Source organism: Cheilinus undulatus, linkage group 10 (assembly GCF_018320785.1).
Source record: "Cheilinus undulatus linkage group 10, ASM1832078v1, whole genome shotgun sequence".
Classification (NCBI taxonomy): Eukaryota; Metazoa; Chordata; class Actinopteri; order Labriformes; family Labridae; genus Cheilinus; species Cheilinus undulatus.
In genome coordinates this window covers 14,126,042-14,151,030 of record NC_054874.1, presented here as the reverse complement: position 1 = coordinate 14,151,030, position 24,989 = coordinate 14,126,042, and the positions used below count along the sequence as shown (strand labels likewise).

The 24,989-nt window shown below is 39.4% G+C and overlaps 1 protein-coding gene across 2 annotated transcripts in view; it reads right to left on the bottom strand.

The window, feature by feature from the left end:
- Positions 1-24,989, bottom strand: part of mgarpa (mitochondria localized glutamic acid rich protein a) — a 31,303-nt gene that overhangs the window by 5,734 nt on the left and 580 nt on the right. For both annotated transcript variants that reach the window (XM_041797147.1, XM_041797148.1), the window contains exons 2-5: positions 15,974-16,077; positions 13,662-13,767; positions 11,348-11,365; positions 3,550-3,903 (exon numbers count right to left, since the gene is read on the bottom strand). In XM_041797147.1, coding sequence (XP_041653081.1) covers positions 3,550-3,903; positions 11,348-11,365; positions 13,662-13,767; positions 15,974-16,077 — 582 coding nt within the window. The remainder of the gene's footprint in view (positions 1-3,549; positions 3,904-11,347; positions 11,366-13,661; positions 13,768-15,973; positions 16,078-24,989) is intronic.

Genomic DNA, 24,989 nt, shown 5'->3' with positions numbered 1-24,989 from the left:
GTATGTCCATGTAAGAAAAAGCAGAATTTCCGTATTTTTACTATTCATTTTGAGATAAAACTGATAAAACTAATTTTTGATTTGATCAGTTAATAGTTATAAAATAACCTCGGTTCTTCATTGGTCACTCTTTTTGCATTTCAGCTGCCTTTTCAGAATTAAAAAAGAAGTGATTAACAATATGACTTATGGATGGGTAATGCCACCCGTATCATCTTTTAAAATATATATTTCCCCATCACTTTTTATGGCAGCTGGTTGGAATGCACTTCTACCACCAGACGGTGGCTGTCTGCCATTAAATAACAAAAGTAGTGTTATGCAACCTTCAAATGAAGCAAGAAAAGTAATGACGCCATATCGTGAAGTCATGTTAGAAAGGCTTGGTATTCATGTTGCAAACGTATGAGAACACTGTTGTTAGATAATAGCAACATAGACAGCAAACACTCACTTTCAATGCTAATATTACGTTATTTCATTTCATTGTTTAAAAGCCAAAAAGGAACTGTAGACTCAATGCATTTTAACTCTTGAATTTGTAGTTTCTATAAAATCTGACAAAATACCATAAGAAGGGTGCGTTCACAGGTGGTCCATTTTCATTAACCCGGTCAATACTGCCTCACTTGAAGAAAAATTTGTATCTAAAATTTTGGTAGTACTGCCACTCCAATTCTTTTATCCCTTGAGTTAAACACCCTTCAGCATGCCTTCTTCTGAATGCCAATTACAGAGCTCAGTCCAAATGCACCCCTTGCCCTCAACACTTGAGGCTTATTAATGCTCACTGTATGTTTAACTGTGGGTGTCTTGAAAGATGCTTGAATTCCCCTCAAAGTATTTATCTCTCTATCCGTCTGTCCGTTCTCTCCCAGCTGTTCTGTTATAGTTGTCTGTCTCTATGCCCTGGTGAGCGAACATCTTATATGCTTGCAGTATCTTACAACTTGTACAGTATCTAGCAATATGCCTTCAAAAAGTTTATTAAGTTTGGCCATTTTTTAAAGTTTTTTTTTTCTAAATGAAATGTTTTGCTGCTCTGGCTTGAACTGCTACATTGCTCAAACCTGCTGACAAGTGGTGGTATTGCCTTGTTTGGTCTGTATTCACAACCTTTGAGAAGACTAAATGCATACAAAATAAACCCATTTTGGACAGAAAAGCTCTGTATCAGTATGTGTTTCAAACAAAGCATAAATAAGCCTTTGGCCTTACCTCAACATTTTACACATTTACAACTAGGGGTAGGATGTCCCAATACTTGTGGGAATGGAGGGGTAGGGTGAGATGCTAGGGCTACATGGCCCTTAAAATGGACGCTCCTAACTGAGTGTCAAGGCAGATCTCTCAGAATGCCTTGTGAATTCTCTTTAAAACACCTGCTCAAGCCACAAGAGAAGTTTACAAGTAGTTTTCTTGTCAATATTTGAAAATTCGGACAAACATACCTTAATTTAATGTTTCAGTGCTGATAAGTAGCTGCCACTGCATCTTTGCTTCTGAATTTGTAATCGACAATCCCATATTTTTGCTTTCCCATTTGCTTTTAACCCATGAGAGATATTATGACGATTAAAAAAGGCATACTGGAAGAGTCCATTAATGTTTTGGTAAATGCCATCAATGATTACTGATGATGCATCAGGGTCTTAAAGGGTCATCCCAATTTGGAGGGGGAAGATTTCACCGATACCTCTTGTAACTGTTCCAAAGGACAAGGGGGCACTGAGCCTTGGTATCTTTAATTGAAACTTATTGGGGGAATATCATGCAAATAGTAATCTCATCAGTACATTGCTTTGACCATGTCTACATGCCTCAAGGCACTGGGTGCTGCCATGTGATTGGCTGATTAGGTGCTTGTGTTAACAAGCAGTTGAACAGATGAAGTGGTCAGTGAATGTGTTTCAGTGAATTTTTATACAAAGATGGTGAGAATGAGTTGCAAAAGAAAGCCTGACTAAATTGCAGACCTAAATATTTTTTGTCTTCTTTTATGATAAAGCATCAGGACATGTGGGAAGATGTAACTTTAAGGTACCTTGAACTTTTCTTATTAAAATTTCAATACAAAAAAAGACCAATTGAGACAAATTAAAGACTGCAGTAAACCTTTCTGGTTTGATAAAATCTTTATTATATGGCTCGATGAATTACCGTAACTTGTTCACAGGGCTCATAATTCAGTTATAAGCAAAATAAAAATATGATCACAAATGGTTTGAATCACTTTGTTAGCTAAATATTCTTTAACAGTTCCTCTTACTTTATGATTTCCGACAGTTTCACATGACTCACAGTTTAGGGCAATAATAACACACTGCAGCAGTTACAGAGTTTGAACACAATCTCAGAGCCATCTCATCGTGTTGGACGATACACAAAAATGCATCAACCTGCTGCGTGGTTACTGGCAACGTAGCACAACATTACAGAGCTTTATGGGAAAGAAATACAGCGCTATGTCAAATCTCAAAGTAGCATTAACAAGATCCAATGACATTAATCCATTAATTATGGGTGTAACGTTCTTATTTATCAATGGCGTGAATATCAAGTTGAAGATCTGTAACACGTTGGCTTGAGTATACTTTAGTTTCTACTAAAACCAATTTCAAAGAGCATACAGCTGCTTGTACTTTAGAGAGCTGTCTGGATAACAAGCCAAAATGCAACTGGTGCTTTTATTGTGAAGAACTTTGCAAATTTACACACTTCCAGCCACTGTAGAGTGACTTAAATGTTTCTACTACTTGAAGCTACTGCAGAGGGAGGCAAAAGTCAACTTTTGTAAGACTAAATTGTTTATCAGTGGTCTGATGGATGGGTAGACTGTTGCTGCTGTGCTGGTTGGATGTTGAATTGGTTTATGTGATGACATAAGTAACATACAAGTTAACTTCTTTGTTATCACACAGTTAAGGGAGTTGAATTTTCGATCAACTATGCCCACCTCTGATCTATTAAAGTTTGTATAAAAAAGTTGATGCAAAGTTTTTGAGCAGGTTTTTTAGTCATTAGCAAACTGATCAAAGCCAGTCTGCACATTTAAATCTGCATACACAGTGTGATCACATTTATTTCACCCATAACTGCATATGAGCATCAAATTATGACCTCACTGCCACTTTGGAGATGTTTGGCTGTGGTGTGCAGCTGAAAATCAGGAGGAAGCTGCTGGTTGTTCATATGACTGGGCCACATAATGATCTGAACAAATATACACATCAAACACAGACTCTGCACACCAGAAAAGTCTCACATCATATTTCATATATTGAATTCCCACTCCAATAAATAAGAGAAAATATACAGCTCTGGGAAGACAAAGAGAATGATCACTAAAAGGTGAACCCTGAGGAAAAGCAGCTAGTGGTTTAGATGGTGACTGAAAGTTAAACGGTTGCCAGTGTTGTGAGGAAGGAGAAAGACCTGCAGCTTTTTGAGTTAAAGTGGTTTAGAGAAAGCAGAGTGTGTGTGCTCCCTGTTGTGCATGTGTGGAACCTCAGGCTTCAGAAGACTCGTCCTCAGACGAAGAAGGCGTACCGTTGCTTTCTGGTTCCTCGGCGACAGCCTCGGCAGCTGGTTCTGCGACAGCCTCGGCTGCCGGTTCTGCGACAGCCTCGGCTGCCTCCTTGACAGCTTCAGCTGCTTCGGCCACTTCCTCCGCGACCGCCTCCACTTCCTGTGCAGCCTCTGCGACGACCTCCGCCACCTCTTCAACAACCTCAGCAGCCTCTGCAACCACCTCGGCAGCCTCAGCAACAACCTCCTCGACCGTCTCTTCTACAGCCTCTGCCTCACCATCGGCGGCTGCAGCTACCTCCTCCCCTTCCCCAGCCTCAGCCTCTCCCTCTCCTTCTGCCTCCTCAGCTGCAGCTTCTTCTGCCTCTTCCTCACCTGGAACACAGACACCAGAAGAGGAGAATAAGTACTGGTTTAAGTTACAGAAAGCAGCCAAAAGGCTTAGAGGTATATTCACAACAAAGATATATACAAGTAGATGCTGCATGAGCAGCAAGTCTATTTTGGCACCATTATGGAGGAGGGTTGCCAATAGTCTGAATACATTTTTGATGGCAGGAGGTCTACCATGATAAAGTACTCATAACTAACTGTGGTATGAACTGATTTTTAAGCCTTTTTTTGTCAAACTTCAGGAATGTGTTCATGGTCCAGGGTACTTGATTAAGTAAAAAAAAATGCAGTCTTTCAAACTGAAATGCTAACCATTTTTGAAGAGATCAAAATGTAACTTGTTCACAAAGAAATGTTACCCATGTTCACACAGTTTTGTCAGTGTGCATTAGCCTTTAGTTCAAATGTGAGTTTTCTTGTGATTCTTAAATTATCTTGGTCATAGAAGTAGTTTCTCAAATGAATGCAATTCCCTTCCAGAGGTTTAGAATACACTTTGCAGTAACAATATAATGGCCTTTGCAATGCAAATGTTGCAATTTATTTCACAGAGAATGGCAATAATCCTATATCAGACAAAGCATTTTGGTATAAAACCTGCACTTTTATTAAATCAATTATCCCAGATTTTTTTCTTGTGTCAAAACAAATGGGGTAAAAATCGATTCACATTTCAGGGAGTTATGAATATTTTCAGAGTGGACAGATCTTCCATCAAAGACTTGCATTCAAGTAAGTTATGGCTATACCCCTCCAAAATGCCATGTACATAGATGCATGTAAGGAGCCTGAAAGCTGCATCTACATGTTTATATCTCTGTTTTTACAGAAGCTCCCCACAGCCCCCCAAACAATATGAATGACAGATGTAGCAACTGTGCATTTTCTACACACAAAGTTTCATAAACTGTAGGCAAGATGATGCATCAGGCAAAATAAAACTCTTCAGAAGCATTTTTTGTGTTTTAAAAGCAGAATTGTAAAAGCTGGTTGAAATAGCTTGTAGCTGTGTTTCCATCCAAGATATTTAACTACACTGCACAGATAACAGACTACAGTGTTTCTTCTATACGTACCGTGCAACACAAGTAGGTGAGGAATATGTGAGTTTTTGCAATAAAAAGCTTGATCACATTAAATTGATTTTAAGGATCGTTTTAAACTGAATGATCCTAATTCTTATAAGTACTGATAATGAAAACCAGAGATTTTATTAGTGAAACCCAAACTGAATCCCATATATTCTAGCAGCAAAATGACAGTTATTCTCCATGATTTAAAACACTACGTGTACATACACTCACTGGCCACTTTATTGGGTACACCTGTTCAATTACGTGTTAACACAAATAGCTAATCAGTCAATCACATGGCAGCAACTCAATGCACTAGGTAGACTGAACATGACATGGTTGTTGCCAGACGGGCTGGTTTGAGTATCTCAGAAACTGCTGGTCTACTGGGATCTTTCAGGACTCAAAAGTCACTCTTTTTTTCTGCAAAGCGAACAGTTGACAGAGCTGTAATCATCAGGGCAAAACTTTGACATTTTGATAGTGCTTCTCTATGCAGAAATCACTTCCTACCTCCCATCTTGTGTTCTTTGCTGAGACATGACGTCTTCTTCAAACAAGCTATCAATAAGCTGATTTTATCATCCAACAAACTGTTAGTGTTTCTCGTTTCCTTTTAATGTGACAACTTCATGAAGTGCAGCTTCAACAATGATGCCCACAATTTAAGCAGCATATTCAGGAACTGTGATTACTCCTGGTAGCCTTTCACTGCATTAAAAACATGCAGAAGTCAAATTAATTCATTAGCCTGTTTTGATATTTGATCAAGTAAATTTGAATCAGTCTAATGATGTTTGGTGTGAACTACTCCTGGAAGCTGCTGAATCTATTGATGTTTTGTGTTGATTACTTGTGATGGACCACATTTATTCTCTACCACCAGAATGCTTTAACAGCAGCTCATAGCAAGGTCATTTTTAACAACTTTCTCCCTCGTAGTTTTTGACAACCTTACCTCTTAAATACCCACGTGCGACACGTAGGTCTGGCGTTTTCATATGGAGGTAGAAACAGTTGGATGGAAACACAGATACTACCAACTCATCATTTTTCCAGCAGGTCGATCTGGACATGCCACTCCAAGCCTTACCACTGTCTCAGTGAATAAATCAACTGAGGAAACCCGGAGGCGACATGTTTATTACACACACTGCATGCAAACTCAAAGACAAACGAAAAACAACATAGACTAGAGGAGGAGGAGGAGGGAGGGAGAGGAAGGAGTGCAGGGAAAAGACGGGTGAAGTTGAATCTTGGTTCTTACCATCAAATTTACAAGCTATCAGTTATCTGGAACTGAAAGGGAGTCTGACAGTGAGACACACACTGAGCGTGCTCAGGTTGATTGTGCGTCTTTAATCTTTATGTCAATCTTTGCACCATTTGTTCCACAATAACCAATAAAACACACAAAGCTGTGGGAGACCAGCCTGAAAAATCAACTTTAAATCTGAGCGTCTTCTACTGGGAATGACAATGATAATTAGCTTGATGCTAACATTTTTACAGCAGCTGTAAATATTAGAATATTACTTAACTAATAAAGTGTAACAAGATGTGGTACATTTTACTTTCACTTAATTGGATGGTCGGGGGGCTCTGCCACTAGATAGACTGAAGAGCCCTGATGAATGACAAATAAGCTCTCTTGCTTAAAAATATGGACTTAACCAGTATGCATCCAGAGATCTTTCACACAAACAAAATGGATTAATATGATTTTGAAAAACATACTAAATTTTATGTCATACTGTGTGTGAATAGTTGTATGGTATGTGGTTACAGACACAGCTTTAGACACAAGAGCCAGTACTGTAAATGCTGGCATTAGAGTCTAAATAGTGTAAAATGTGTTCATCTATTTCAAATATTCTTTGCTCAGACTCGGGTACCATGGATGTGGATCGAGCAGAGGATTAAAGGAACAGGATTAAAGAAGGTGGCTGACAGCCTTTTATCTGCTAATCTAAGGGTAATCTTGTTGTTTATCTTAATGCTAATAATACAGTTTACCACTGAAGCTAGCCAAAGATAACAGGTTGGCCAAAAGGGAAAATTTTACTTGGAATGGTCTATTCCAAGTAAATATTACTTAATATTTGTTAGTTCAACTCTGTAAAGAGTCAACTGATCCAAGCTATGTCCACTGCAATTTCAAGTATGGGGGAGTATTTGGTCAGAATATCCCATCATGCACTTGGGCCGATTGTTTAGATGCGTTTTATATGCATGTTAGCTGTGTTTGATGTTTTCTGTTGTACAGTGATCACTGCTGGGATGGGAAGACACATTTGTACCATGAGTGAAGTTATCCACTCAGTTAGGGTTGTTGCCTGTTACTTTAGGTGTTCCAAGGTTTCCTAGTGCATGTTCTTCATCAGTATGAACTGCGCTGCTATGAGGTTGACTCTGTTTTGTTCTTGCCAGAGGAGACTCATCTTGCCACAGATTTTTAAGAGTAACTGCAGCTCTGTCATACCATACCAGTTTAACTATGACATATTTATTGTATAATGTCTGAGTTTCTTGAAAAGCACTTTATTAATATAAAGAATATGTAGTGTGGACCAATACAGACACTTTGAAAGTGTTAAATTTAATTAACTCTGTATGAGTACAGTTAATACTGTAAATCTGCTGAGTATTTTGCTTTTTTATAGACATGACTTTATCTAACCAACCTGATTTGAAATCTATTTTCTTTTTGTTATTGTCATTAAGATGATATTTTACTGTACAACTCCTTAGTAGCTGCTCAGTACCCAGTTCTTAAAGTAAACTTTAAAACGAATATTTATAAACCAGTACTTTCATTAAAGTAAATATTTAGTAGACTAACTGTACTTTTACTTCGGTACTATAGTCGTGAACTTCATCCATCTCCAAGAATAGAATAAATTAAGTTTTTTTGAGGTACTGACTACAGTAGACTTGTGATGTGAATGGCTACATCAATATTTCAGCTGTTTTCAGATGTTTTACTCCAAACTGTTTTTAAGAAGCAGTAATGCCTGTTGTTAAAAGCATGAAGTCAATACATTAGTTTCTGAAAGCTCCGTCTTTTATGGTCTATAAGGGGTGGCTGAAATAAACATAGGACTGATTATACAGAAGTCCATAAAGTAACAAGTCCAATTCTTCATTTACTCTGCGAATATTTATTTTTATGATATATTTGTTTGGGCTTTTTATGCCCAGTGGATAGTCAGAATCCAGGATGAAAGAGTGGGGAGAGACATGCGGAAAAGTAGCCAGAGGCCAGACTTTAACTCAGGCTGCCTGCATACATGGGGCAAACCTTAAACCACTGGGGCATCTGTATCCCTGTAAACATTTTAATATCTTTGTTGTCAAAATCAGCTGCACAGATGTACATGAAAGCTGGCTAAATAAGCTAACAGTGCTCTTTGTGTAATGCTAGTGGAACATTATCACTCCCAGTAGTCCATGCTAATGTGTTGGCATGAATGCTCAGAAGATAAGTTGACCGTCTGGCCAAAGTTGCACAAAAAACAAAGTATCTTTCAGGAAACATTCAGAACCAGCGTGAGGTTGAACATATCAGTCCATTAGCAGAGACAAATCTGTTGACACATCTTTGAAGTCCATTTCTGCTCATCACAATTACACATTAACATTTAGCACCAAGAGGCAAAAAGCGGAAGAAGACGACAGCAGCACAGACTGAGTGTCCTTCATAGAACTGTCCACAGCTTTTAGGATCAGAAGGTGAATCTTTTTCGTTCTTAGCAGTACAGGAAGAGGAGGAAAGGAGGAGAGGGGGGGTTCAGATCCAAAGAGTCCAGTTCTAGGACGAATATCCAAGCGGCCACAGAGGACCTTAGCTTTAGCATTACACTGAAAGAGTAAAGACACAAAGAGTTAGAGACTGAGAAGGAAGAAATTTGGCTTTAAAAAGAAAAAAATACACATCATTGTCAATTAACATTTATCCACTGGGGCTGTGGACATTAAGAGATGATAGTGCCTCTAGCCAATGAAACATTGTAAATAAGAGTTTTCTTTAACTGGCTGTAATTTGGAGAAAGATGCAAGACTCCTTTAGAAGCCTGGCATATGAGTGCAAACAGATGACAGAAGGGCAAAGAGAGTGAGGGGGAGAGAGGAGGGTCTGAGTGGTGTCAGAGGAGGGGTCTAACACTAACAGGGTAAATCCAGGAGTGGTGGGAGTGAGTTCACATAGCAGGAAAGATCTGATAGGCCAATTCATAGCTTTCAGCCACATGACTGCACAGAGGCATGGAGGGCAAAAAGAGCTTAGGACAGTAGTGGCTACCAATGACTGCTGTGTGGAAACATGTCAGCGGGCATTTTATTCTTAATATGTCTACAGTAGAGAAGAACACTCCTTACATCCTCGCCATGAACGTACAGACAGTTTTATGTATTCTTTGCGTGTTTGGTCAACGATGCTGTTTGGTAATTGGGGTGATAATTCTTCATGTTTTGAAGCACATGTGAGGTCTATTTAGTCAATAATAATAGCTGGTTCACAATAGTTAATGATCCTATCACGATCACTGTCAGCTGCTGGTCAGTGTTCTGGTGCTGTAATGTTGGTTAAAAGCAGTCATATTTTGATCAAGTTAACACAATGGATGGCAGGATTAGGAGAGGTCTATTTGTTGCTACCTTATTGTTCCCTAAAGCAGTGGTTATCAACTGGTGGGTTGCGACCCACAATTGGGTTGTGAAGCCATTTTCAGTGGGTCTTGTGGCTCATCAGGAAAAAAAAAGGTGGGATAAAGACTATGAAATACAGAAGTCCTAAGAAGACATCGTATACATGCCTTTATATAATTATTTATATTTTTATGTTTTCCTGTGATGCTGAGCGAATTTTGGTCATTTTCTAAAGATTTCAAGATGTTCACACCTTTTTCCACTGATAAAAAACCTGATTTTCCCAGGATTACAAAGACAGCCCCTGTCTGCTCTGACGTCAAAATTACATGTACATATATTCTTTTATAATCATGATTAAAACATAATGTGCGATGGTATGTTAGAGCAAATCTTAAGAGAAAAAAAAGAGGATCCGTTAATTTCGGAACAAAAAAGTTGAAATTTTTTGAGGCAAAAAATAGTAGGGATGCATGATATTATTGGAAGGATATCAGTATTGGCAGATATGAAAATTTTTGCTGACTGTTACAACCGACATTTTGTCTTTAAAAATCTGCCTATATCCGCTGTAAATATTGGTCATAAAAACAAATAAGTTTGTGGAGTTTTAGGTTGGACCAAAAAGACCAACATCAGCTGAGATCTCTTTATTCCCCATCATTCCTTATACTTTAGGGTGCATACACACCAGAGCTGTTTGGTCTACTTTAAATGAATTCTGGTCCATTTTCCTGCACAGTCCGGTTCGTTTGGAGTGGTTTGAAAGCTCACACAAACTCTGGTGCAGACCAAATAAGCAGACTCCTGTCTGCTTAAAAATGGGGGTCTCTAACTTTTTGCCAAAGTTAAAGTTGATTTTAAGGATTGAAATTTCGTAATCTTACTCATCCTCCAACTTTAAATAATGTCTTTTAAGGAATGAAGTTTAAGGTCTTTACTACATTAAAATATTGGTATTCGCTAGAATTATTTTGTAAATATTGGCTTAGTTTTTCTTAGTTATGTATAGGAAGAGCCCTAAGGGTTGGGAACCACAGAGTTAGTGCATCTTTCTAAACCACAACTTTTTAATCTTGAAAGATAAAAAATAAAACTGATGAAAACATGTAGGTGGCAACCAAGACAGACATCTTCATCATGTACAGCAGTAGGAAGCCCCCCTTGCTTGCCAGGGGGGGTGGCTCCATGAGTGTGTGACGTCATGTGAAAGCTATGAATATGGCCAAACTCTGAGAAATATAGTGTTACATACACAAGTGTTATATATATATATATATATATATATATATATATATATATATATATATATATATATATATATATATATAAAAACGCATAGACATTTAATTTCTTTTATTTGGCATCATTCATGTCTGCTCTATCATATGTCTGCTGCTACAATGATATCTGTTCCACTAATGGTTTGGGAGCTCTTCATTCCTATGTGTTCTGTTATTTGTTTCATTCTCTCCCACTGTTGGCTGTCTATTTCTTATTACTACTTTGCAGAGAAAAAACAAATGGTGATCTGTGAGATCTTAAGATTTCATTACACATGACAGATTCTAAAATTATTAGAAGCACAATTAAGACTCATGCTGTTATTTCCTTCAAACCAAAGTAAACATTTCAGAGAGCATTCAAAGAAACATCAGGATGAGGTGATGCATGAGAGCAGGATATTCTGTGATGACATGACTTACCCTCTTCTTCATCTTCGCCTGCAAGTAAACAGAAAACAGAAGAGTCAGTCTGACAGTAAAAAAGAGACAAAGCAAAGGTTCAAGCTCATGAGAGATACAGAAACAAGGATTATAAGAAGCAGTATAACATCAGGATGTTGAAAAATAATTATTATTAGTGCTATTTGTTTGCACTGATAGAAAGCACTAAAATGACATTAAGTGGAGCTGCTGTCTTTCTAATCTAACTGTTGAACCAAGACTCACAAAAACAGATCAACAAGTGCCATTCAGAGATTTTATGGGCCAAGACGTGACAGCATTTAGGACTGCAAAGGAAAGGACGTCTAGAAGTTGTTTAGGGAAAACCACTGGCTTCACCAGAATTTTAGAGAATCTGACATCCGTCCCCAGGGGCAGATCTTCTATCCGACGATGTATATTGTAGTGACTGTTACCAGCATGCATTTGTAGTGTGAATGGATTTATTTTTTTCCATAAAAAGTTTTGTGGCAGCATTCCTCTGAAGTTAACACTGAAAAAGTCTGACAGCAGAGTGAGGACTGAGCTAGTAAAGCACAAAGACATTTAAACTGGTCTGACCATTGACCGACCCGAGCACCTCAGGAGCTAAGACTGCGGTAAAAATACACAGACAGCACAGCGGGCACCGAGAGTGTGTCTGCGTGTGTGAGCAGACGAGACAACAGCACGGCTTCCCCACTGGCAGACAGTGGTCATACTGAGCAGGGCAGCCACGCTGAATCTCTGTGTGTGCATCTCTGTGTGAGTGTGCGTGTGTTGGGGCAGTGACGTCCACTCCTGAAATAAGAAGGGGATAATCTGGGACTTTCCCAGAATCCTTTGCTCTGGGTGAACTCGATGATGATGATGATGATCTTTTTTGTTCACAGTGAGGCAGAGACAATACACGGCTGTGTGTGATTTAAAGACAGGATTTATCCTTTAAAAGGTGTGCATGTTCTCAGTTTAATGTTAATCCTTAAGCATGAATTGTGTTTGACTGCTGGATCAGCTTTGTTCACGGAGGGCACAGCAACAGACACACCGAGGACAAATCTCTGCGCATCCAAGTTAAAATTACTCACTTCTTCTTGCCTCCACATTGGCAATAGCCAGGGCAGGAGGGATTCTGTTTCCTGGTTATCTGTCTGGGCCTTCTTGTATACACAATACCTCAAGGACAATTTGAAGTATTTTTTCAAAATATTATAAGTATTGTCTCAAATAATAGACCTGTACTATCATACTTTTTGGCACCCTTCCGTATGCAGTATTTTTAATACCGTAGTATCATGGTAACAAAGCTCCTCGGTGTTGTCCTGAACATGTGACAGTTTAGTATAGATTTTTCATGACACAGAGCAAAGGGAAGCAAAAACTACAGTTCCCATCAGCCCTTGTGTACCCATCATCCTTTGAGCTCCAATCGGCTTGATCAAAAAGTGTAAAGATGGTGAATAAAATACGACTGATGAGGGAGGATCAGTCTACTGAGCGACTGAAGTTTTAGAGATTATGGATCCGGACACATTTAAATCTGATGCCTGGATGCATTATGGTTTCCCGGTGTCAAGAAATGAGAAAGGAGAAAAGGTGACAGACAAACAAAAACAATGTGCAGTCACTGCCAGACTGAGGTGGCACACATTATGGGGAATATGAGTGACACGAGGAGCTACTTGGTAAATCACTACCCCAAAAAGATGCTCAAAGACGCAAGGAGCAGAATCCAGTCAGGCCACAAAATTCTTAAGGAAGGATTCACAATCCCACTTCTCCCCAAAACAGCACGAGGACTCAACAGATCATATATCGGTGAATATATCTGCAAAGACCTACAGCAGTTTTCAGTGGATGAAGGTTTTAGAAGGTTGGTAAACACTGGATCCAAAAGTAAAAATATATATTTTTAAGCCTAATGCACACCTTTGGCACTTTTTTGCCATAATGTCATATTTAAAGTGCTACTGTTTAATAAATGCCAAGATGTTTTAGTGCCTCCTTATCAATGTTTAAAATTGTGCCATCCTGTCAGCTTTCATGTGAAATTCTATGATCAGTGCATGAATTATTGATTTATGGCCATAGCTTTTCGAGAGATCAGCATCATGTCTGACCACTAAGACTTAAAATCACTGAAATGCATTTTGCCTCGAGTGAAAGTGAACCTAGTGATGGACGTTTAAAGATAAGGTAGCCAGTTTTATAAATTAGCTTTGACAGCTCAAACCTAGAAAAAAAATCATGACTGGAGTGGGCAACAAAAAAGTGGAAGGCTGAAAATGCAGGCAAGAGGTTGAAGAAACTTTACCTTTAGGAGGCCATGGTTTGGGGACCCACTGCGCCTTCGGTCTGGCATTGATTTCTGCAACACGCTCATTGAACCTTGCGTGATCCGTGGACACAGTGCTATAAGCCTGAAAATAGAGGAAAAACTCAAGTCAAAGATTTAAAGCAAAAACAGTGCACAGATCACTATTAGCTAGCAGCTCACAGCATGGATAACACTTAAACTAGCATCCAGGCGGGATGATGTGAGATGTTACAACTCTAACTGGGCTCCATGTCTTTTTTAGAGTAAATAAGGTTTTGTCAAATCTCCTTTAATAAAATGCAGCCATCCTTTTTACTATACCCATACAAGATGATAAAGCTATCTAAATATTCCTGTGTATTTTATCTGAGGTCATTGTTTCATAATGTTCTACAATCCCTCAATAGCAGTAGACAGTGGAATAAGTTGTTAGCAGATGTCCATCACAGTGGAGAACTCCAGGTGGAGGACAGGAAGTAATTTCTGCACAAAGCACTATCACAATGGAGAAGGGTTTGATCGAGATAGACATCTCTTATGGCCACTCTCACAGCCCATTCATCTGAGACGCCATACATTTCAGTAAGAAAGTGCTGTAATTAGCCAGTACAATGCATTTCCAGGTTTAGATATTTTTTTAATTCAACTTTATTCATAAACAAAGTCTGGCAGTTACACTAATGAAATAACAACGTAGTAAACTTTACGGACTAAGAAACATTTTATTTTAATGATCTTGTGAAAATGATCAGGGGTCTGATAGGGATTAAATTATGTACAGACAACTTTTAGAAGTTGTAACATGAACAGTGGCTCACTTTAGCTTTAGCTAAAGCTAACATCGCTTGGATTGCAGCTACGTAATTTACATTACTACGTAGGCTAACGTAGCCAAGTTAGCTTTAGCAAATGTAGCTAAAGCTAACATAGCTATGTAGGATATGTATCTACATAGCTGAATGGTGATCTTAGCTTTAGCTCCATTAGCTACATACCTGTTATCCATGTAGCTATGTTAGCAACATAGCTATGTTATCTATAGCCAAGTTAGCTTTAGCAAACATAGCTAAAGCTAACTAAGCTACATAGATAATGTAGATACATAGCTGCTATGTGAGCTTAGCTTTAGCTATGTTAGCTACATAGCTCTGTAATTAATTGCCAAGTGAACATTAACAATGTGAGCTTTTAAGAACATAGTTAAAGCTAACCAAGCTACATAGTTAATGGCTTGCCAACTGTTCAACTGTAAAACAAAACAAAACAAAACAAAAAGAGAATCTTATTTTTGGGTCCCAAAAGTAGTTCAGACACAAATTTTAAGAAGAGAAATGGAGGCAGATGTAGAATTAAAGCCTCCTTCTTACGCCTGGAGGAAATGAAACAAGGCTCACATATGGTCCATTTCCACCAAATTGTCTGGTTTATATCAGTACAGCTTATACAGTCTGTCACAATCATTTTAGTAATAGGAGCTGTCTTTTAGCTCCCATATAGCTCTTCATTTGGTACCAGTTTGTCTTTTTAAATGTGGGTAAGGTACCAACAAAAAAGGAAGGAAGGAAACTCGCCCTCGAACAGGAGCCAGCTCCCATGAGAGCCATTTTGTAGAACTGTATTGTTGGTGAACAACACATTACTACTCTGTCACTTATCTCACAAGGTTGGTTTAAATTGTAGTACAACACCATTTTACTTAAAGCATGTTTAGGACAAAACATGGGAGAAAAAATGTCAAAGGGGCACAGTTAGCCTCTAAGCGCAATACAAGATTCTTAAGACTCTTGTCTCCCTTCATCTGGATAGACGTACAGTAGGTGGTCTGCCGGAATAAGTCATTTGTGATCAGTTAATATGGGAAAAATCTCTTTTTTTTTAAGTGTAGGGATTATAATCAATGCATGTAGAGATTTTCTGATGATAATTGCAGCGTGTTGGTCCACATGAAGCTCTAATGTACTAACTTTGCACCATTCTAATTGACTCCTAACCTTTGTTCTTCACTTCCTGTCCCCCATCTGACAATAGTACGTTATCTGGAGCCCATTGCTAATGTTCGGTTTGTCACTGTAAGACTACGTATCTTCTGCTGATAAACTATTAAAATCACATGGTCCAGAACTTTCTGATGTGGACATAACACAAGTTAACTTTCTCCCCACGAAACCTGTCATCACTGCAAAACAAGTGGTCCAATGATGATCATAGATCTAATCTCCAGTTAGGGAAAAAGACGTGTACAGGTGGCAACATTTGCATCGCTGACGGTGTGTAAAGCATGCTTGTATGACTGGAAAATCAGAACTTACATATGACACAGAGGCGACAAAGGCTCCTCCACATAGCAGGGCGTAGACTATGTTCTCTGCACCGGAGCCCCCAGGGCCTGAAGACATCTGACGCTGCTGCAAAGCTGGAAGGAGATAAAGGACACATTAGAGATCCTTTTAACCCATTAGACTTTGATAATTTAAAAAACATTTTAAAATTGAACATGGAATTGATTTTTATCTACACTTTCAAAAAGCTCCAAGTTCAGATGGCAACATTTTGATAACATCACCGTGCACACCGATCGGCCAAAAGACTAAAAGTACTGCAGTAAACATGCCCAAGATCCCACAGGATGGAAGTTACTTGCTGCACCAGCCAAAAAGTAAAAAGCAAAGATCCCTGGTAAGGTGTGACAAGCACCCTCAGGCACTCTGCTGGCGACTGGATTTAAGGTGAAAGCTTTAGATTAGCCACAAATATGCCTGTCTGCACTTGTTTGATGCCCGCGGGTAGATGCACTCTACTCCACACCTTTCAAATGAAAGACAGATCTTATTTAGCCTGTTAAACAATTTTCAGCATGCACTGCAAAGTCAGGAAGGTTTAACCACTGCAGGAAGGTTTATGCTGATGATGGGTACACAAGTCATCCAGCTGGTATTTATTTCATCATTTCACATGGTGTTTTCTTCTTGGCAGATCATTCTGCAATACCACTTATTTCTACAAAAATGCTTTAGGACTGTTTAATATACTGCTGCATTTCCACAAGATCCAATATGGAAGACTCAATATTGCAACAGTAGGAGTCATGAGCCTGGTCCCATTTCAAGGGCTGTGTTCTTCAGAGGGCATAATTTAAGATCGATTAAAGCAAAGGCTTGTCCCTTCAATAGTTTCAACCAAATATGTTCCTCTTTATTCAGCCAATAAAGGATCCACCTGGTAGGGCTGGGCGATTATGGCAAAAACCAAAATCAGGATTAATTTAAATTTTACCTCAATTACCTCAAACTTCACCTCAGTTACACTGATTAGAGGTTCTAGATGTCAGTTTTGATTATTTTTCGATTAATTGCCCAGCTCTACCACCAGGTGTATCTTCCATAGCCAAACATATCCTGAAAATTCTCTGAGGGTAAATTTAAACAAGCTCTCAAACAGCGGAGTATTACGCTTCAAAAGGAAGGTTTAAACTGAATCCAACAGTAATCATTGTTAAAGTAAAAAAACAAAGGGGCCTTGAAACTTAAAATTTTCAATGCAACAGATCGAGTTGCATTAGCTATGTTGGGCAGTTTGGGTGCATCTGTCAAGGTAGCAATGTGACAGGGAGTCACTAAGTCACCAGTGGGGAAGACCTGAGATGCAGGTGCATCTCAAAAAAAATTACAATGTAATGAGAAAGTTTTTTCTTGTGATTTAATTCAAGATTGAAGCTGCTCACAAAAAAACACAATCCCAAAATATTAGACCATTACAAAAGAGTCCAAAAAAGGATTTATGATACAGAAATGTTGAACTCTGGAAAATTATGCTCATTTATGCCCTCAGTGGTTTGTTTGAGCTCCAGCACAAATTATTGCATCTACTCAACATAGCATGGAGGCAATCAGTCTGTGGCACTGCTGGGGTGTTATAAAGTCAAGGTTGCTCTGATAGCAGCCTTCAGCTTGTCTGGTGTCTCATCTTCCTTTTGACATTTCCCCTGAGATTCTCTATACTCAGACTAACTGGCTGGCCAATCAAACACAGTAATACCACAGCCAGCAAACCAGTTTCTGGCAGTTTTGGCTTCATTGTGGGCAGGTGCCAAGTCCTGCTTGAAAAGGAAATCAGTATTTTCATACATTTCTAAGTAGATGGAAGCATGAAGTGCTCTAATATCTTCTTGTCGATAGTGGACAGTGTTGACTCTGAACTTGATAAAGCAGAGTGGACCAACATCATCCAGTGACATGACATCCAAAACCATCACTGACTGTGGAAACTGTAAACACCAGATTTTAAGCACCTTGGACTCTGTACCTCTCTGATCTTCCTCTAGACTCTGGGACCTTGATTTTCAAATGAAATGCAAAGTTTTGTTTCATCTGAAAACAGGACTTTGGACCACTGAGAAACGGTCCAGTTCTTATTCTCCTTAGCCCAGGTGAGATGCTGATGACGTCTGTGTTTCAGGCTTGGCTTGATACTAACCCAACACTTAAAGCAATACTGCATATTAACTTGTATTTTCCGCAGCTCCGTCATGTCCAATGCTAAGGGAATTAAACTCTTCATATTCTCAGGAACTAATCCAGACTCCAGGGCTTACACACGACTCCCTACTGCCCTGTTTATTTATACTGGCTAATCGGATCAAGTCTTGTTGAGTTGGGGGGATAAGGTGGTGAAACTTCATGACCAGCGTACAGGATGAAGGTCAGAAAGTCACAGGATTAGAGGTTGATACCCTCCTCATTAAGTGAGACCACCAGAGAGGAGAAAGGTGTCAGGGTCCTGAAAACGTCTCCTACCTTGGTGGATTTTGGGCAGAGAGAGGACATTTCTGCAATGTAATCTCTTTACAGGCTCACAGTCGGGCCGGGCATGTCCACCTACCACTTTATTTCAGGCTCGGGCTCTGAGTCAGGAAACAGAAGCCAAAAAGGGGTTTCCTAAAGCAGCCCAGTGAAAAGGTCCCCAAAGGACAGAGGTGAAACAAGGCTGGGATTTAGGTAGATTTTTATGTGTGTGCAATAGGGCTGCACAACACAGAACAAATAATTGTTTTATCACTGTAATTTACACATTCACAGTCTGATGAATTGCAATAAGATAACAAATTTAATGAAACAAAAAATGCTCACTCAAATGTACTAGTACATCTAACTGTTAGATAGATGCCCATGTATTAGTCAAACACTTTCACACCATTTCAGTGCAGTATGATGACGGTCATATTAGTCATCAGCTGCATTAAAGGCTCACTCCTGCTCTATGTTAGATGAGCCTTCTGCCCATACTCTGCTTTCATTTTTGCATGTTCTTGGGAGAGCTTACAGAAAAGAACTAGAGCTGGGTGTTATGGCCTTATATTTATATCAATGATTTCTTTTGCAACATCAAACTTGGAGATGAGAGAACACACATTTCCCTGTTAACTGTGTTGCATGTTAACTACACTGAAACAAGCAGGTGATGTTCTGCACGTTACCTGGCTGATCTTAATGTCAAAGCAAAACATGCTAATGACTGGAGTCAATGGCCCTCATTTATTAAATGTGCATATGCACAAATTTTTTGTGTACGGTCATCTCCACGCACAGATCAGCATTTATCAATCTGGGCTGTGATACACTCAAATCCAACACCAAGTCTGAGCAGTCATGGATGCACTTAGCTTAAAGTCCCCAGATTACATGAGCGCTGATTAAACAAATACATAATTCCTATTTCCATGACAAGTTCACGATATTATAGGTGTGATATCAGTAAAGACAGATATTAACTTCAAAAGCTAATTATTGGCATCTGCAGATTGGATTATTTCTGCAGATATTTACAACTGATATTTTGGCTATAGCATGTTTTTTCATCAGCTGTAAATCTTCACTGTATGAAACAAATACATTTGTGGAGTTTTAGCCAGGACAAACAGACCTACATCGGCAGAAGTCATCATTCTTCCTTATGATTTAAAGTGTTTTAAAGACTGAAGTTTTAAGTCTGAACAACAGCACCAAAACCAGTATCAGTATTGTGTAAATGAATTAGTAAATAACAGTGTATTCAATGTCGTGCATCTTTGTGGTTAGTAGTGCAAATACAGACATCTACTTCTGAAACAGAACTGATTTGTCACAAATACTCTGACAGACATGTTTGTCTCTGTGCAGTGAAAATGACACTGTACACATGGAGATTGTGGACATGGTTTATCAGCTTGTCTTTAAAACTTTTGGTCATTATTGTCTCTGCTGCTGCGTTTACTCTCACATCCCCTCTGCCTCTTCATCACCACCATCACAAATGTATACTGCATCTCATGTATTCCTCTTAAAGGGACAGAAATCTACAACAGGACACTTGGGTGAAACTCAGGTAAAACAGATGGAGAGGGGTTTGATTCAGACATCAGTCAGACATCCCACTTAGGACGCTCTTAGTGACGAAATTCTGAGCGGTCCAAAGACCGTCTGGCTGCAGACCATTCATCTTTGACAGCCACTCTCACAGATCGTTCATCTGAGGCGCTGTATATCTCAGAACAGAAGTACATGCTAGAACTTTGAAATACAAACAGATTAAACTTCTGTTAAGGTATGGGTTAGGACAAAACCTGGTAAAGCACTTAATAAAGCTGAATAAACAGTCTGCTTACAGAAAAAGCTTATCCTCCATCAAAACATTCAAATGCAGCAAACAAAGCTTATGTAGCTCCACTGACTGCGTAATATACAGTACATAGCTAAAGTAAATATATAACTTGAGCTAAGCTCACAAAGCAGCTACACATACTATGTAGCTAGGTTAGCTGTCACCATGTTAACTAAAACTCTGATGCTAAAGCTAACTTAGCTACAGGTAACAGAGCTACATGGCTAAAGTAGCTACAGCAAAGCTCACAAAGCAACCATGTAAGCTACATAGATACCTTATCCACGTAGCTACATTAGCTTTTGCTACATTTGCTGAAGCGCATGATACTAAAGCTAACATTGCTACACTGGATCATGAAGTAGCATTTATTATGCAGCTAGCATAGTGATTTAAGCTTTAGCTAAAGCTGATTAAGCTAAAGCAAGCAAATGTTTCTGTAACAACTTGGGAGCCCCAAGACTCCATCTTAGTACTAAACCAAGTCAAATTATCCAGAATCCAGATCTCTAAAACAAGTCGAAATTTCCCATCACTACAATGGATCCTGGATGGACACTGGCTGTAAAAAAGCATGCGAGATCAATTTGTACTTTGTCAACAGTACCAAACTTTAGTGAAGCAACACCAAATGCCTTTATTTTTACTTGACTGAAGAGAGTAATTCTAACAAAGTGTTATTGTTTAATAACTTTCTGTTGAAATCATTTACAGAAACTTAAGAGAACCCATCTCATCGCAGGACCGTAAATTTTCATCTAATCCAGGAATGATCACTGTCAGATACGTTTTCAAAACAGGAACATAGATGACTGGGCCATTTTAATGTACCTCACCTCTAGTGTATAAGTTAGTAAAATCCATCCATTGTAGGTTAAGATATGTTTAATTTAATATCTTCAAAGAAAAAACAGCCTACATCACTGCCTTCTATAAATGGCTGATGAGTCAACTTCAGCCGATTGCTCTAAGGACGACTAATTTAATCATGAGAAAAGCCCTTCAATTTTCCTTGTAAAAATGTTTGTTTACAGAAAAATAGCAAGCTTAAAAGTCAAGCACAAATCAACTGAGCTGAGCTTGTATAGCACTTTCTAGTTGCCAACAACTCAAAGTGCTTTCTACACCACAGGTCACACCTACCTATATACACTCACATTCACACACTGATGGCTGCTACCTAGAGTGGTCATCAGTATTAACTTACCCCATACACATTCACGCAGCACTACTGCAGCAGTGGGAGCACTGGGGTTAAACTTCTTGCCCAAGGACACATTGTTGTGGAGATTGAACCCCACGACCTTTTGACTGCGAGATGACTGACCTCACCTCCTGAGCCATAAATGCTCCACAAGCCTCATGGTCTAATATCGGCTGTAAATTGTAGCCCCACAGTTTTGCTTAGACCAAAGGTGAGCAACCTTGCACACTGGAAGCGTGTCTGAAGCGCTGCCCAACACAGTGCAACCGTGATCAGCTTAAGACAAGATTGCACGGGTCATGAGGGAACTGAGAGTTCATGAAGGAATAGTATGTCAACAGGGGATTATTTTGCCATTTTGGGGTTGAATTGCCATTATTCTCAATGTGATTCGATGATTTTATTGCTTCTGCCATGGGTAAGTACATCATCATGTTGAACAGTTAATGTTTGCTTAAAAGGATGTACAGTTTCATGTCAAATTCTGTGGCTTTTTACCTCAAAAGTTTACTGTTTTTTCAGTAATGGCACCATAGAAGCTCTGTGACCCACTGACCTCCCGATGTTGATATGATGATGATGATGATTTAGGATCAAGAGTCTGTACATTGTGTTGTACTTTGAAGTTGACTGGATACTTCGCAAGTTTTTCCTGTTCTTTGGAACAATTTGCTCTTTGTGGATTGACAACAATTTACCAAAAACCCAAAATCCCACCAAAAAAAGTTTTGTTTATGGATAATCTGGTTCAGTTTGTGCAAAAAAAAAAAGACTTTGCAGCTATTACAACAAATTGGAAGCAAAGGGGGCATGGGTTAAGCTGATCAGCAGCCACTCAGCAAAAACTTTCTACACTTTGTGCTGCTGGGAGTTAAATATACGGAGACAAGACCGCCCCTCCCTCTTTGCAGATAACGCAGAGTGCGTAAGGCCTCACCACCTGGGGGGGCCTCACTCTAAGCCTTTTTTTCTTCTTCTCTCTCTTTGCACATCAGGCGGTGTTGGGGGGACCTTGTACTAGAGTCTGTTAGAGCCTCACTTTGACCAGGGGTGGCCCTGTATGGGGATGAGCTACAGAAGCATGCTGCTATGCAAATGCACCTAAGGTGGCCACATTAGTAAAAGATGACTTTTGGATTTAAAATCCAATTTTTTATTTTATTGTTAGGCTTCTAACTATGATTTATCCAATAGTTTATTTTAAGCTTTATTAGAGGGTCAGTGGTCAACAGGAGAAATCTAAATGGTTCCAAGGAAATAATTTTATCTTTCAATGGCATAAATGAGAACATTTAGCTCTTTATTTCATTCACTTTCTGAAATTACTCCCAGATGGGGATCTGTGGTATGATTTATCGATTATGTGGTCTTGGAAGAAGAGATTTATTAAAATGAGCATGCATGATAGTTCTGTAAACTACAGATCAAATGCACATGTCTTAGTTAAAATAGTTAGACATAATATCCACATAGCTGAGGCCCTGAGCTCTCACCTAAATATTACAGTGCATTCAGAAAATATACAGACCCCCTCACTTTTTACCATATTGTTATAATGCAGTCTGATGCTACAGTTGACAAAAACCTATTTCATTCTCAACCTACACTCAGTAACCCATAATAGAAAGTTGAAAACTGACTTTGACTTTTAATAGTAAATTTATGAAAAATAAAACACTGATATTTAACAATGACATAAGTGTTCAGAGCCTTTGCAAAAACACTTGAACTTTTGCTCAGGTTCCTCCCTCTTCTCTCAATCATTGCTGAGATGTTTCTACACCTTGATTGGAGCCCACCTGTAGTAAATTAAATTGATTGGACATGATTTGGAAAGGCACACCTCACTATAGAAAGCCTCACAGCTGACAATGCATATCAGAACAAAAACCAAGCCATGAGGTCAAAGGAACTGCCTGCAGACCTCAGAGACAGGATTGTTGCAAGGCTCTGATCTGGGTAAAGCTAGGAAAAAAACATTCTGTTGCACTGAGGGTTCCCATGAGGACAGTCCAGGACCACAACCAGGACTTGTCAAAGAGCTGGTCACCCAGGCAAACTGAGCAAACGGGGTGAGGGGCCTTAGTAAGAGAGTTGACCAAGAACCTGATGGTCACTCTGAGCTCCACAGATCCTGTGTGGAGACAAAGCTCCAGAGGGACAACCACCACTGCAGCCCTCCACTGATCTGGGCTTATGGCAGAGCAGCCTCTCCTCTGTGCAAAACACATTAAAGCCTGCTTGGAGTTTGCAACAAACACCACAAAGCCAGGTGGGCTTTCGTGTGTTTTGTACAGAGGACAGGTTTCCTCCTAGGCTCTCTGCCTTAAAGCCCAGATCAGTAGAGGGCTGTGGTGATGGTTGTCCTTCTGGAACTTTATCCCATCCCCAGAGTGACCATTGGGCTCTTGGTCATCTCTCTTACTAAGGCCCCTCACCTGAATGCTCAGTTTGGCTGGGTGACCAGCTCTCAGAAGAGTCCTGGTTGTGCCAGACTTCTTCCATTTGAGAATTATGGAGCCTGGGAACCTTCAGTGCAGCAACATTTTTTTGCAGCTTTGCCCAGATCTGTTCCTTGCAACAATCCTGTCTCTGAGCTCTGCAGGCAGTTCATTTGACCTCATGGTGTGGTTTTTGCTCTGATATGCATTGCCATCTGTGAGGCCTTTTTATAGAGAGGTGTGTGCCTTTTCAAATCATGTCCAATCAGTATAATTTACCACAGGTGGACTCCAATCAAGGTGTAGAAACATGTCAGCAAAGATCAAGAGAAATGGGAGATACCTGAGCTAAATTTCAGTGTTGCTGCAAAGCGTTTATATGTCTGTAATTTTTAGTCTTTATTTTCAGTGAAAAATGTAAGAAACAAAAGGTTACATATATGCTCACAATGCAAACGTTTGTCTCTTTAAATGCTTTATGCATTAAAACCGTTGCACCCCCTTAGTAGTTCAGACAGCTCTTCAACTCTTAGCTATTATTCGACATAATAGGAGTAGTGACACTAAATGCGGTCTTATCCTATTCTCTTCCAACCCTTGGTGTTTTTAGAGCGATGCACTTTTAAATAATCTTTACCTTTCTTTACCTATCCTAGTTAGCTAAACGTCATCTTAGATGAGAGACGCTGCAGCCACCGGCCGGCTCGTGGCGCAAGTTTTCAACAACTGTGGGGGTAAACGAGCTCGTGCCTCTCCTATGAACTCCATACGTTATCGCCTACACACCACGTGACACCGGCGACCATGTTTCTATGCTCCCCCAGTGAAGTGAAGGTCATATTTAAATGTAAATATATTTTTTATCCATGTTAAAGTCGACAAAGACTCTCCAAATTAACGAAACTTTTAGGGGAACTAACCAAACCTGGCTATCTGTACAAGTATTCACGATTTCTTTCATGATACACTGGTTGTAACTGTCCTGAATGTCATTGTTAAACTATGGAAAGTAGCAAATAGCGGCTTATTGCTTTGATCCCACAG